The sequence below is a fragment of the Nicotiana attenuata genome, chromosome 2 (assembly GCF_001879085.1).
Source record: "Nicotiana attenuata strain UT chromosome 2, NIATTr2, whole genome shotgun sequence".
Lineage (NCBI taxonomy): Eukaryota > Viridiplantae > Streptophyta > Magnoliopsida > Solanales > Solanaceae > Nicotiana > Nicotiana attenuata.
This window is the reverse complement of record NC_031990.1, coordinates 81,359,728-81,374,039: the sequence shown is the minus strand read 5'-3', so window position 1 is coordinate 81,374,039 and position 14,312 is coordinate 81,359,728. Positions and strand designations below refer to the sequence as shown.

At 37.4% G+C, this 14,312-nt stretch overlaps 1 protein-coding gene across 1 annotated transcript; it reads left to right on the top strand.

Moving 5' to 3' along the window:
- Nucleotides 11,479-12,534, top strand: LOC109223058. The gene is made up of 2 exons (XM_019387319.1): nt 11,479-11,500; nt 11,574-12,534. Exon 2 carries the CDS (start codon nt 11,900-11,902, stop codon nt 12,425-12,427), a length of 528 nt encoding a protein of 175 aa, XP_019242864.1. The 5' UTR covers nt 11,479-11,500; nt 11,574-11,899; the 3' UTR covers nt 12,428-12,534.

Below are 14,312 nucleotides of genomic sequence, written 5' to 3'. Positions count from 1 at the left end.
TCGCGATCTAGAGATTTCACCGGTTCGAGGTGAGTAATGATTGTAAATGATATCCTGAGGGTTTGAAACCCCGGATTTGCACATCATAGTGCTATATTGAGGTGACTTGCACGCCGGATAGCGAGCGTGGGGTAGAGCACCATTGGGGATTGTGACTTGGTCCGTCCCAATTGATGATTTTACCGCGCATTTCAATGAAACTTATTTGTTATTATCATGATTTGGGCCGATTGCCATATTTGGGCTTCGCGCCAATTATCTGAACCCTTCGGGGATTTTTATCATTGTTTCCTCACTATTTTGATATACTACTTGAACTCAGTCCTGTTGATTATACTGTTTTTACAAACTCAGCCGCTTTAATTGAACTTTGAGACTTAAATGATATTTCCATTGTTGTTTGGGTTGAGCACTACTATTTTATTGATGCCCGGGGGGCTTATGATATTTTCTGGACTGAATGAGGCCGAGGGCCATATGTGAGGATATATGTGAGTGAGGTGAGGAGGCTTTCAGGCCTCGAGTGTTATGTGAGGACGCTTTCAGGCCTCGAGTGTTATGTAAGGAGGCTTTCCGGCCTTGAGTGTGATGTGAGAAGGCTTTCAGGCCTTGAGTTATATTCCACGAGGTGGCTTGATATTGCGCTTGGGCCGTAAGGGGCCCCTCCGGAGTCTGCACCCCCACAGTGAGCGCGGGTACCCATGTGGATCGGGCTACACGCCGCAGCGATATGTGGATCGGGCTGCACGCCGCAACGATTACTATATGATACTGTTCTGAGAGTGGTCTGAGAGAGAGAGCCCGAGGGGCTGAGAGTGTTTCTGAGAGTGAGCCCGAGGGGCTGGTACTGTTTTGAGATGTTGTCCGAGGGGCGAACTTTTATGTGCGCATCTTGCATATTTACTTGCCTTTTTACCTGTTATACGGTGGTATTGGTGCTCGAGGGGCGGATTTTTCTGTGATTATCAGCACTAACTGTTTTGAAATCGTTTTCGTAACTGTTGAAAGGATCATTTTCAAAAGAGCTTTAAACTGAGCCAAGATATTTTCCAAAGATTTCACAGCCTTACTGTTTTCTCAAAGGATTGTACCTTGCTTCTATACAGCATGATGGTTTGCTTTACGTGATTTCTTACCGCTCAGTTATTATTTATTTTTGTTAATCACTGAGTTAGAGTACTTACTTTACTCCCTGCACCTCGTGTGCAGATGCAGGTATTTGTTCACCCGGTAGCGAGTTTTGAGCTGATCAGAGGCTAAGTTAATGGAGATTAGCAAGGTGACTGCCAGCGTTCGCAGCACCGCATGTTCTTCCTTTGTTTTATCAGTCCTATTTGTACAATTCAGACTTGTAGTGGTAGTTATATTCTAATAGTTGCTCGTGACTTGTGACACCCCGATTAGGGTTGTGTTGGGTTGTCATTTCGTTAATTAGTATTATAAAGTCATATTTTTGCTGTTCATTTATGCTTAACTATTTTTGAAAGAGTGGAGTTGGGTTAGTTGGCTAGCCTTGTCTTCACGAGAGGCGCCATCATGACCAGTGCGGGGTTTGGGTCGTGACAGATCAATTAGGACTTTATTTAGTTGTAATGTAGGCTGCGGGACGGGTAGGATACATTTTGTAATTACACCTTCCTAAGCACTTTAAAATATACACTTTAACATTTAAAACCCCACACTTATGTCAAATCGTAACTCCACCTTCACATCAATATATATTAACTTCATACTTCTTTAAGCACATTTACATCAAGAGTCACCACTATCAATGAATATTTTTCACACAATAAAACTATTTTATTTTCTAGTCAAGTGGCTCTTACTTTTTCAAAATAGTGCGCATTTCTCCTTATCTCATTGGTTCCACTCAAAAGCCAAACCAGCACCCTCACACTTTAACTTTTACAAAGTTCATTTCAATTCAAGTGCTCTTGAGAGGTGAAAAGGTTCAAATAGATAGTTAATTCAAACAAATGGGTAAGACTTGTAATGTGGTTGCCAAAGAAACAAGATTACAGGCTCAAAGGGTTAACTAAAATACATAACAAATAGGCGGATAAAATATATACATCTGGTTCAATAAAAAAACGCCTATATCACTTCCAAGACTGGACAAAACTACTATTTCGCTTTGCAGACACACGAGGCAAGTTCTAGACTTCAAATTCAATGTACAGAATGACACACATGACATATAACTCACTCAGGATTGGACTCATCAAGACACGCTAGTCAAAGCAGTTAAGCAAAGTTAAGATCATACAATTTAAGGTTCTTATACAAGAGTCAAACACTGAGCCTAAGCGTCACAACCAAAGTACTCACTATTCTCAAGGCATAACAAAAGTCAAGAGATATTACTTCGATTCCAATCACAGCACAATGGCTCCTACTCCTAAAAAAATACATCTAACTACACGCCGTTCAAACCAAACCCTTGGAAAAGAACCGCGGGCACAAAGAAAAACTAAAGGGAAATTATTACACTACCTAACAAAAAAATATTTTTGTATTTTTTTCTATCGACTCAAATCCCTCAAGAAAACTGTTGAATGAGATCCATCTTCGGGAAAAGTCCAATTTTTTTTTCTTTTCGATTTTTCTTAAAAGGAGCTATACTACACAACCACGAAAACAAAAATAAGAAGTTAATATTTTTCTAACACACTATTCCTAAATAACCAGAGAAATTCTCCCACTCCACACTTAAAAGAGTGTGTCCCTGATGCACAAATAAAATAAAACAATAATGAGGGTGGGCATGAAACTCCCTGAAAACTCACAGGCCGAAGCAGTAGCGGCTCATGGGGTACTCAGACTTCCCCCAGGCATAGTTCTTTGTGTGGCATCCCACACTTAGTTCTCACCATCTAGTTCGCTTTTTCCCTCTTTCAATGGATTTGCTTCTTATGCTTATAATCCTACAAAATAAAAATAGGCACTACAAAAATATTTTAATAAAGATAAAATAAAAGAAAACAGTAAAGCTGGGTTGCCTCCCAACAAGCGCCTGATTTAACTTCGGGGTACGACTTAAGCCATTTTTTCCTCCACCTTGAACTTATGAATTGTACCACTAACATGGCATCCAGTCTGCGGCTATGCTCCAGTGGTGGGGCTATAAGTATAACCAGGCCAAGTAATAAATTTTTCACTATGCACTTCTCGGCCTTTAGATGAAGGATGTAATTTTGTCTCTCTGGCACGACGAATTCAAGAATGTAAGCACCCTGTTTCTCGTCCATTGGTTCCCCCATGGGCTCAGATGACTCGATTTCCATGTTATCATCCAAACACAATATTGAAAAATGTATGGAATAAGGACCAGTACGCCCCAACTCTAGAATTGCGTCACTATTTACATCCTCATATGTACACACATTAGAGTCTTCAAATATAATATTATCTAGTTCCTCACATGAATCTAGAGTGCTTTCCTCAACATGGACATCATCAATAAAAGTATGGTCGAATGACTGACTCTCCACTTTTAGCTCCTCAATTTGGCGTATAAGCTCATTTTCAATTTCACACAACTCAGAACTATTTTGTTGGGCGTTCGGCGCATTAACCTTTGTAATCAATTGAGCCCCCAAGTTGTGAATAGCAGTGCCAAATTTTTTGATCTCTTGTCCCAGTTGAGCTCTTCCTTATATAAAGCGTCTCATCCCATCAGTAATTTCCTCACGTTGAGCCTCGTATATTTCTAACTTTTCAGCATGTTCTACCAGCCAAGTCTGACTCAAAATCTCCTCTTGTTGGCACTCGCTCTCTTCATTTAATTCTTCCAGATTGACCTTCATTCTTGTGATCGCTGCCCTCATTCTTTTCATATCATTTTTGAGTTCATCCTGTTGCTCTGCTACCTGCCTCAAAATATCCCTAATATATGCATTATGTTCCATATCATGCACTTCGTTGCCTCTATCAAACTCACAAACATCATTATAAAGATCATAATAAGGGCTCAGAGACGGATATAAAGAATTAGGACAACCATCGCAATAGCCACCTTGACCACCACACCTGATACAAATATTCCACTCATAGGATTGAGATTGTGCGCACAACCCGCTCTTGGGAACAATACGATATTTTTTCCACCAGTAGGTTCCTCCACAATATGGACAAGGATCATCAAAGTAAGAATAATCGTCATTCAAACAATTTTTGTTCCAAGATGTCATGTCAAAATAAGAAAAGAAATTACTAACTAAATAAGAAAATTAAAAACTTGAACAAAAATCAACTAAAAGCTAAACTTAGATAAACAATCAATAACTAAGTCCCCGACAACGACGCCAAAAATTTGTTGCGACCAAATACACATGCAAGTATACGTGGCCGTCAAGTAATAAAGTGACTCGAAAGTTGGATGTCGAACCCAGAGAGACTTAGATTAATCGTTAACTAAGCAAGCTAAAATCAATTAATTGTCCAAGATTATCAAAAGTTTGGTTTTCTATTATAACTACTATTGCAAAATTTAAACACATAACCAAGGGAGATATAGATTCCGAGATTGTGGTTGGTTTATCAATCCTATTAAGTTTGTAATTAAGCCTGTTAATCCAAATTATTTATGATTGCTAGTTGACCGGATTGTTTATATAAATAGCATGTTCCCACAATACTATCCGTCTTCCGTAATATATCAACCCTATTCCTGTGATCTTGAATTTATCATGAACGAATATAAATACGATATTCAACTAAGCAAGACTGTTAGGTATATTTCTACCCTGACCGCAAAACTTTTTCCCGAGCCACAGGTTCATAAACAAGCTCTCTCTAATCCTACTCTAATCTAAATGCGGATTTTCCCAAGCATATCATAGATAGTCCATAAAACTCAACTGTTGGCCAAATAATTAAGCAATTATGCACAAAATTAGAGAAACAACCAAAGATGATAACTCTAATTATGGTGATGTAATTAATAAACTTCAATATTCATGACAACCACAATCGTAGAACGTGAAGTTTAGCTTCACATAGACGTGGTAGTAAAACTACAATTCATCCAAAGAACCATAAACGATTACTAAGTTTGATGGAAGAAAGATGGAATCTGATGAATTTTCGCCTCCGCGGCGACTCGTGCTCTCCCTAGGTCTAAAGTATTCTAAAGTCACTCAAAAAATATCCCCTCTTACAAGTCACGTCCCCCCCCCCCCCCCTCAAAAGTGAGTTTAAAGACTATTTATATGGGATATGGTTAGCATGTGGTGAAATAATACAAGCCCACTTCGAAACAACCTTTTTAGGTTAGCTCGTTCACTTTCTCGTGTGCACGCGAAAGTGAACGAGCAAAGTTCTTCTCTTTTTCTTTCTCTTCTAGGTCTCTCGTGCACTTCCATGCTTTTTTGCTATACTTCGCTATTTTTTTTCAAGCTTTGCCTCAGTAGCTCATTCACTCTCTCGTGTGCACGCGAGAGTGAACGAGCAAAGTCCTTCTTTTATCTTTTGGTCACGAATCAACTTTTTTTGCTCACATTTCGTCCAACTTGCTCCTACACATAAGAATGCACGTAATGAGCATAATTTACTACAAAACTCATGTAACCTACTGTAACCACACAAGTTATGGGATGAAAGTACACCGAAAAATATGCATTTTTGGCCGTTTATTACCCCCTCTATTTTTTCTCTTATTTCTTTCTCTCATGTTCTTCACAACCTACCTACCTACCTACCTACCTACCTCTCTCTCTCTCTCTCTCTCTCTCTCTCTCTCTCTCTCTCTCTCTCTCTCTCTTTCTAAGTTGCTACTGCCGACACCATTCCTCCTCCACCGACGACGGCGACCATTGAATTTTCTCATCGAAAATGATAACCAGTATCGACAAGCAGTCATGAACATGATCGAAATCTTTCAAATATGGTCAACAAATATGTTGATGTTTTCTTTGCTTGTTCTTGATGCTTTTGCAATCTCTATGCTATGTAATCTCATTGCAAATAGGTGTTAAGATTTCACTGCTACCGTAAGTCCATTCATTTTCTAAAAAGAACAACATGCCCAAAAGTCAAAGGTAATGGGTTTGAAGAGGGTGGTGGCAAGGGAAGTAGTGGCAAGGTCATGGTTACCCAAGTGGCCGACGAAGGATTGACAAATAATAATGAGAAAAAACAGGGTCAATCCGCTGACGATGGAGGGTCGAGCTATTTCCTATATATTCATTAATTCGTGGCAATCAGTTTCCCAAAGATTAGGTTTATGGTTGAAGAAGAAGGGGGGGGGGGGTGAGCGAGAGTGAGTGTGGCAACAAAAACTAGGGTTGGATTTAGTTATTGGATCAGATTAAACTCAAATTTGATTTCTGAACAAGAGTGCCATATGACCCCGTAAAAAGACGCCAATACATTAACATGAAGGCCCATTTGGTCTGCTGTTAAAGTAGGGGTATTTTTATTAATAAAAATAACATCATATATATTTTTAGTCTGATAGATAGACGGAGGATATTTGTATATTATTTAGCAAATAATAGGGATAAGCTTGACTCTTCCGTTGTTCTAGTACTCGTTTTATTTTACTCACGTCCAAATGTGGGTAAAGCACAAAAATGATGTGTTTTCAGTAAATATTGGTTTTACATATAATTTCAAATGAACAATGCTTTACTATTTAGTGATAGAAATATCAAAGATTGAATCCATCTAATTTAAATTATATGCTCATCACTCTAAACTCAAATATATATATACACATAGTCTTAAGAGAGTTTAGATTTTATATAATTATGGTACAACAAGTATGTAAATAAACACTTTAACAAGTTACTTATTTTTCTTTAATTTACCATCAATATTTATTATAAAAACTATTGCAACCAGCTTTTAAGTGATTTAATCATATTATTTTTTAAATTGTCAAAAAAGCTAAATAAATTCAAATGGTAAATATCTAAAGTTGCTTCTTTACTCTTCGAAATTGCTCAATTTTACTCTTAATTACACGTTTAGTCCATTTGTACCCTTACCGAGCAAATCTTCTCGAAATTTTCCTTTATAATTAAACGAAAACTTCAACCTAAAATGATTGGATGTCACGTGTTCATATTTTGAATGAAAAAGTCGAAATTTACTTCACAACTTTTGATTATTACCCTCAAAATGGAGCGTTGTTACGGATTAATTTTTGTTTTACTAAAAACTGATAATAATATTAGATCAAAAGTTTAATTACATGTTTTACTCCATTTGTACCCTTAATTTTAGATAATAATATTAGATCAATTTTACCCTTAATTACATATTTTAGTCCATGGGTACTCTTATCGTTAGCAAATCTTTTCAAAATTTTCCTTTATAATTAATCGAAAGCTTCAATCTAAAATGATTGGATGTCACGTATTCATATTTTTTGAATGAAAAAGTTGAAATTTACTTCACAACTTTTTATTACCCTCAAATTGTGTTAAAATAGCACAAGCTAGCCAGTATTTGGACTGATCATTCAAAAATAGCCAGCATTTGCCAAGTCATTGAAAAATAACCATTATTTTGCTACAACAGAGGCTTGTGCAGCATAATATACTGGAGTTCGGTGCACCTGTATATGAACTTCCAGTATATTATACTGGATAGATATACTTTGTTGGCTCAAGTATAATATGCTGGAGTTCCAGTATACGTTGCTGGAACTCCAGTAGATTATACTGGAGTATTTTCCGGATTTTAACAATATTTTCATTCAGATTTATCTTTTATTGAAAAGTGACTAAATTTTGAGGACTTTTGAAACTTTGATTATTTTTAAATGACCACTTATTATAAATTTAACTATTGTTGAATTTCTACCTCAAATTGGAGCCTTGTTAAGGATTAATGAATTTTTTTACTAAAAACTTATAATAATATTAGACCAAACGTTTAACATAAAGAAAATTTTGCTATACCCCTTATTAATAAGCGACAGTTTGAGGAGCTTGGGGTCGTCAGGGGTATTTTGGGAAAAGTACAACTGCTTTAACCTAACACACGTAGTATTCTTGTTTTACTCAGTTTTGACACGTACGACCCTCAAAATAAACGCTCAGTGCATGCGCTGGTTCTTGCTCCAGATTTTCACAATTGCTCAAATCCTATTCCTGCTTCGCTTGGAAAATGGGGAATTTCCCTTCTTTTTTTCGGGTTTCCACTAGGATTTCTGTAAATTAACATACGCATCCAATCTCAGACCTTATTGTCCAACGATTTCACTTCTCTCTCTGAATCTAAACTCTATGCTATGACAAGATAGTTTCGTCACAAAACTTGGAAGGTAATTTATATTTCTTGCTTGCTGCAGGGGAATGATTTTTTTTCAAATGGATTTATTTGGTTCTAGGTATTTTTCGGATTGTTGTTGTGCAAAAATTATTTATGTTGGGTAAATTGTTGGTCAATCATTCTCCGTGTTTGTCAAAAAGAAACTGCCACAGCTTGTGAACTTTGTTGCTTAACCAGAAGCTCTAAATTGTCGGAAGTGCTAACGATACTCTTATTAATGAAGACACAAAGGAGATGGGTTGAGTGGGAAATGTGATTTTTTTCAATTGAAGCACAACTATAGAAGTGTAAGTCATAGAGGTACTCCCTCTGTTATACGTAGATTTGGTTGTTTTCTTTTTTTCCTGTGTAGAAAAGGTTTTAATTTTTATTTTAACTGTAAGAATCCAATTAGTTAGGTTTCGAACTGTTTAACCAAAAAATATAATTTCGGTTAAAACTATAATTTGTGATGAAAAATCGGGTTACTAATAATCAAGAGACCAAAAAAGAATAATAGGCTTTCTGAGAATAATAATAAAGCAGCGAACAAGTTTTTATTTCAGTATGATGTCAACCATGATCTTTTCCCAATACAACTTCCTCCTTTTATAGTTGATTCTAGATAAAGGAATGAAACCTAAGCTTTAATGAGACAATTATGGACAATAAATGATATTAAATGAGTCGTTACACAGTCATTTCTATTAAATACCAATTTTCTAACGTATCAGGTATTTAATACTGAATTTGGACTCCTTTTTGTCTTTAGATCCATGTTTTCAAGGCCTTTTGATCCACTGGCTTTAAATGACTCGAATTGATACGAGACTCGTATCTAGACTGCTTCTCGTGCCTGTTTCACTTCCTCTTCTCGTACCTGTCATCTCCCGTACCTTTTTCTTAATTGTTATACTTTAACTATTTGTCCAGTCCACGTGTCACGCCACGTCATCTTCAATATAAATTCAACTTTTTTCCAATACAGATAGTCCCCTCACTTTCCATTTATTTATCAATTAAATATTTGGGAAGTGGATCTTCATTAAAAAGGGAATTTTTGCCATAATCAATGCGATGACAGTATTACCTTTTCAATTGTCTCTTCTATTTAATGCACCATATACGTGTCGTCTTCTCATTAGTTCTGCGATTTTGCAGCCTTTTTCTAAGGTTTTTGTAACTCCACTATTCACGAAGTGATAGTTGCCTTTATTATAGGCTTTCCATCATTACACTTTTTAATTACTGACGGTTGAGTTTATATATAAACTTGCCCCTTTTCTTTCTTTGTCTTCTTCTCCATAAATCTTTAGCAAACGTTTTTCTTCCTTATTTTTGCTTCCCTTCGATTCATCTCTGCTCAACAATGGCGTCTCCAAACCCTAACCTTAGAAAAGTTCCTATTTTAGACAAATTCCCCAATGCCCCTGTTAGACATAGAAGAGATAGAGGAGGCAGACTTCGTACAGGGTTAGAATCTACTCGAGGCGGCTCTTCTGGTTCTTCTTCTAGGAGTTCTATTCTGAAAACTCCTTCTTCTAAAGGTAAAGAAATTGCTGATTCTTCTCGAGAACCTTTAGTTGATGAAATCGTACCAAGTGATTTATCTTTTGTAAGTGATAGACAATCCCTTCAAAAGCAAGTTGCTGGTTTAGACAAAACTGACACATATCCTACATTAGTGACCGAACTTACAATCCCTACCATCAGAGGAGATTGTAACTGGAAAAATAGTCTTCGAATGTCAATTCCTTCCATAAACCAAAGAATTTCTTCTTTTAGGATTGGATACTCTTTTGTCTATACTTACCCTTTTACTTTGGGTTTTAATCCCCCAATTGACCCAATCATCCTCGATTTTTGCCGTTTCTTTAATATTTGTCTGGCCCAAGTTGGTCCTTTAGTATGGAGAGCAGTGGCTTGTTTGAGATATCTTTCTACCAAAGCCACTGTTAATTTCACCTTTTCTCACCTTATCCATTTATACCACCCTAATTTGATACGTCATGGAGTCTTTACCTTAACTGCGAGAAGCAAGAAGGTTTTGGTAAGTACAGAAGATGACAATGATCGTGGATGGTATGCCCGTTACGTTGCTGTGCGTACGGTGGATTTACTTGGTGAAACAAATATTCCCTTCCCTGAGAAGTGGAATTTTGCACGTAAGTTTTTTTTATTTGACCGTACCTCTTTTTCTGTTGAGAATTTCGATTCTTTTTGTAAATTTGTCTCTTTTTGGTTTTTTGTCGCAACCATGGGAGATGTGGAACCTGTTCCCAACTTTCGTGGTTGGGTAGATTCAATTTTGAAGGTTGCTCCTAAGGAGCAAAGAACTTGGAAATCAATTTCCGCTTTACATGACTGGAAAGTTAAAACACACGGTATCGCCTCTTTTCTTTATACATTTTTCTTTTTGCACATTAAGTACTTTTTTCTTAATGTTGATTGTGTATTCTTCTTTTAATCAGGATTTGGTAACAGAGGAATGACAGCTGATGTTGTCACAGCCCTTCGCATGTCTGGTAATGCTGCACTTGACTTGGACAAGACTCGAACCTTGCTTCAAAAAAGGAAAGCTATAGGAGAAGGTTCTAAGAATGAGGAAGAGGGAGGTACCTCGTCAATAGCTAGGCCACGAATTAGGAGACGAGTTATTAATGATGATGAAATTGAAGATACTCCTGCTCAAACTTCGACCACCGAGCCTGTTTTGATTCCTTCAGATGAAGACACCGTGCCAAGAAACACAAATGAATCAACTCAGCATCTCTTTGATAGTGGTTTTGAGAGTGGCGAGCTCGGACCTGTTTTCGATGAAGTTCCTCTTTCTTCATTCGCACCTATTTCTTCCATTCCTTTGCCAACCGTAAGTGTTTCTTTGCCAGCATTGACTACTTCTGTTCTTTCACCAGTTTTAATTGCTTCTACTTCCATTCCTATGTCTACTTCTTCTGTTCCTGTTCCCACTCCTACGACTCCTGTGGTGTTTACCTTTTCTACTACTCCCCCTTCCGCTGTTCCATCTTCATCTGTCCCACATATAGAAGTAAGTTCCAGCAATAGAAGCATGACTATGAGGAGTGTCACACTCGAAATCCCTGCTAATCAAAGCCTCTTAAGAAAATCTGGGAGAGCTGATACTTGGTTCCAACCTCTTATTGGAGAAATTGAAAAGAATAAGATGCAAAGCCATAGTTGTTACACTTTGATGAATGACATAGTTCATTCAACTTTGAAGGTAATTTTCTTAACCTTGAATGTTTTCCTTCTTTTTCTTTCTAAGTTCTCACTTCTATGCTTTATGACCGTAGGCTAATCTTATTGGGACTGAATTGATGGGGCGAGTTTCTACATTGAGAAAAAGGAACGAGAGTCTACAAGGGCTCTATATGAGGCTAGGAAAATAGCTGAGGATGCATTATTTGAGGCAGCAAACTGGAAAAAACAATTTGAGAGTACCCAAGTGACTGTAGAAGAGTTGCGGGAGAGCAAGGCTCACTTGGAGCAACAAAATCATGGCTTAACTTCTGAACTGGGAATTGCAAATGCTTCTTGGGGTCAGCTTAAAGAGGATAAAAAGCTTCTGGAACGTTCTTTATCTAGAGCCAATGATGAGATTAAAGAGCTTAAAGCACTCATGGAGAAGAAAGAAGAATACGCAAAGGAGTTAGCTCAAAACTTAAGTCATGCTCAGAATGATTTAAGAATTTCTTCTGATAGAATTCGTGCCTTGGAAAGTTCTCATGCCTCTCTTGAAACTTCCCTGGATTCTCATTTAGCCGAGCACCAAATAATGAAAAATGACCTTACTATGTGGGAAAAGGAATACAAGGCTTTGGAGAAGGAATATAATGTTCTTGAAGAAAATTTCAACATAGACGTGAGTTGGGCTTTTCTAAATTCTCGACGTGATGCTTTGATGGAGGCTACACAGGAAAACTTTGACTTGCAATCTGAGTTGGCCAAAGTCATAGACACTATCGAAAAAGGTCAACAACCTGCTGATACTCCTTCTCCGGCACTTCGAACTATTGACACCCCCTCTCCAGCACTTGAAGCTCCTGGAACAGAAGAGTGTTTGAACTCCGAAGCAGTTACTGAGGTACTTGAAGTTATAACTCCAGCTTCCGAAGTTGAAACTTCTATGACAGTCTATGGAAATTGAAGTTCCTGTGACTGTTACTTCCCTCGTTGATATTATCTCTTCAAGCTCAGCTGAAATCGCTCCTATTGCTGCTTCGTCAGAAGTTGTAACCGCACATGTTATTGCTTCAGAAAGTGATGTTACAACTTTTAATTATTGTTAATGTTATCCCTTGGCAATTTTGAAGGGATCTTTTGGTGAAGTCCCCAGTTACCATAATGGGGCACTTGTAAGACAAATATTTTGGTGATTTAAGTTTTTCCTCAGTCTTTTATGTTAAGAAATTGTATGAGTATTTCTTTATGTTTTATTCTTGCCTATTTACTTATTTAGGACTTATAGAATAACTTAGCATTTTAATTCTTTGAAAATGCTTTATGATTCTTCTCATGGAATATCAACATGAGGCTTATAAAAGAGGGCCCTTTTATATATATATCGACACTTAATGAAGAAGACGTCTCAACTTCATAATGGTGTTATAATACGATGAAAGAAATAGGAATACACATGTTTTGTATGCTACAACTTCGACAAGTTTTTATTTATGAACTTGAACAAACGTTGACATGTATTAAAGTACATCTATAACTTTCTCGCAACTGTTTTCCTTGTAACAGATTTATATAAAAGAAGAACAATAGATACGAGGTTTTTCTTTATAACCCGTTTTAGTACATAGTCCCGACCCCATCTTTAGGAAGGGTTTGAGAGGTGACTCCATTGTTCCCATGGTAAAGAATACTATGTATGCTTATGCTTGGATTCCATAACCTCTGCTCGACACTTGTTTCTTGATTTATGCATCTATTTTTCGTACGTATCCGTTTTGTGTTTATTGTGCAGTCCCCAAGTGTTTGAGCTGTGAAATATAAAGCCTCAAGCATTTGTTTTTCCTCTTGACTTGGTCCTTTTCCTGAAACAGAAAAATTTGCGGGACTCGGAGGTTCGATTAGAGATGAAGACTGCCTAACCCGTGTATTTTTCCATCAGATTACTTGTAACCCTGGGCTGGGAATTTAAGACTATTCCCTTTTGCCGTACAGGTCGTGACTCATCATTTGGCACGAGTTAGGATTTTTGCCTAGCATCTAAACTCGTTAGTACAATTGTTATTAATTAAAAAATAAATTTTAATATAGAGATACCTGACCGTGGATACTTTTCTCAAAAATAGTATCTTTTAGATGGACAGCATTCCAATGCGTGGGTAATAGCTTGCCATCCATTGTCTCCAACTCGTATGCTCCTTTTCCTGCAATGTCACGAACTCTGTAGGGTCCTTCCCATGTTGGACTCAGCTTTCCTGAATTAGCAGCCTTTGTAGATTGGAACACCTTTTTAAGCACGAAGTCCCCAATTTTGAAGAATCTAAGGCGTGCTTTCCTGTTATAGTATCGTTCAATTACTTGCTTTTGTGCCTCCATTCTTATTAGTGCAGTTTCTCTTCTTCCTTCTAACAAATCAAGATTCACTCGCATTTCTACATCATTTGATTCCTCCGATGCTTGAACGTACCGTGTGCTTGGTTCTCCTATCTCTACTGGAATCAAAGCCTCTGCACCATAAACCATTGAAAATGGGGTTTCTCCCGTGCTTGTTTTTGTCGTTGTACGATAAGCCCATAATACTCCAGGTAATATTTCAGGCCAATTACCTTTCGAATCTTGCAATCTTTTCTTCAAGTTGTTGACGATAACCTTATTCGTGGACTCAGCTTGTCCATTTCCCACTGGATGATATGGTGTAGATGTTATTCTTTTAATCTGCCAACTTTCAAAAAATTCTGTGATTTGGGCCCCTATGAATTGTGGTCCATTATCACAGACGATTTCCCTTGGTACTCCAAAACGGCATATTATGTTTCTCCAAATGAAGTCTTTAACTTCTTTTTCCCGCACCTGTT

Coding starts and splice junctions, on each gene's coding strand:
- LOC109223058 (XM_019387319.1), top strand. CDS start 11,900: ATGGAGAAGAAAGAAGAATACGCAAAGGAGTTAGCTCAAAACTTAAGT.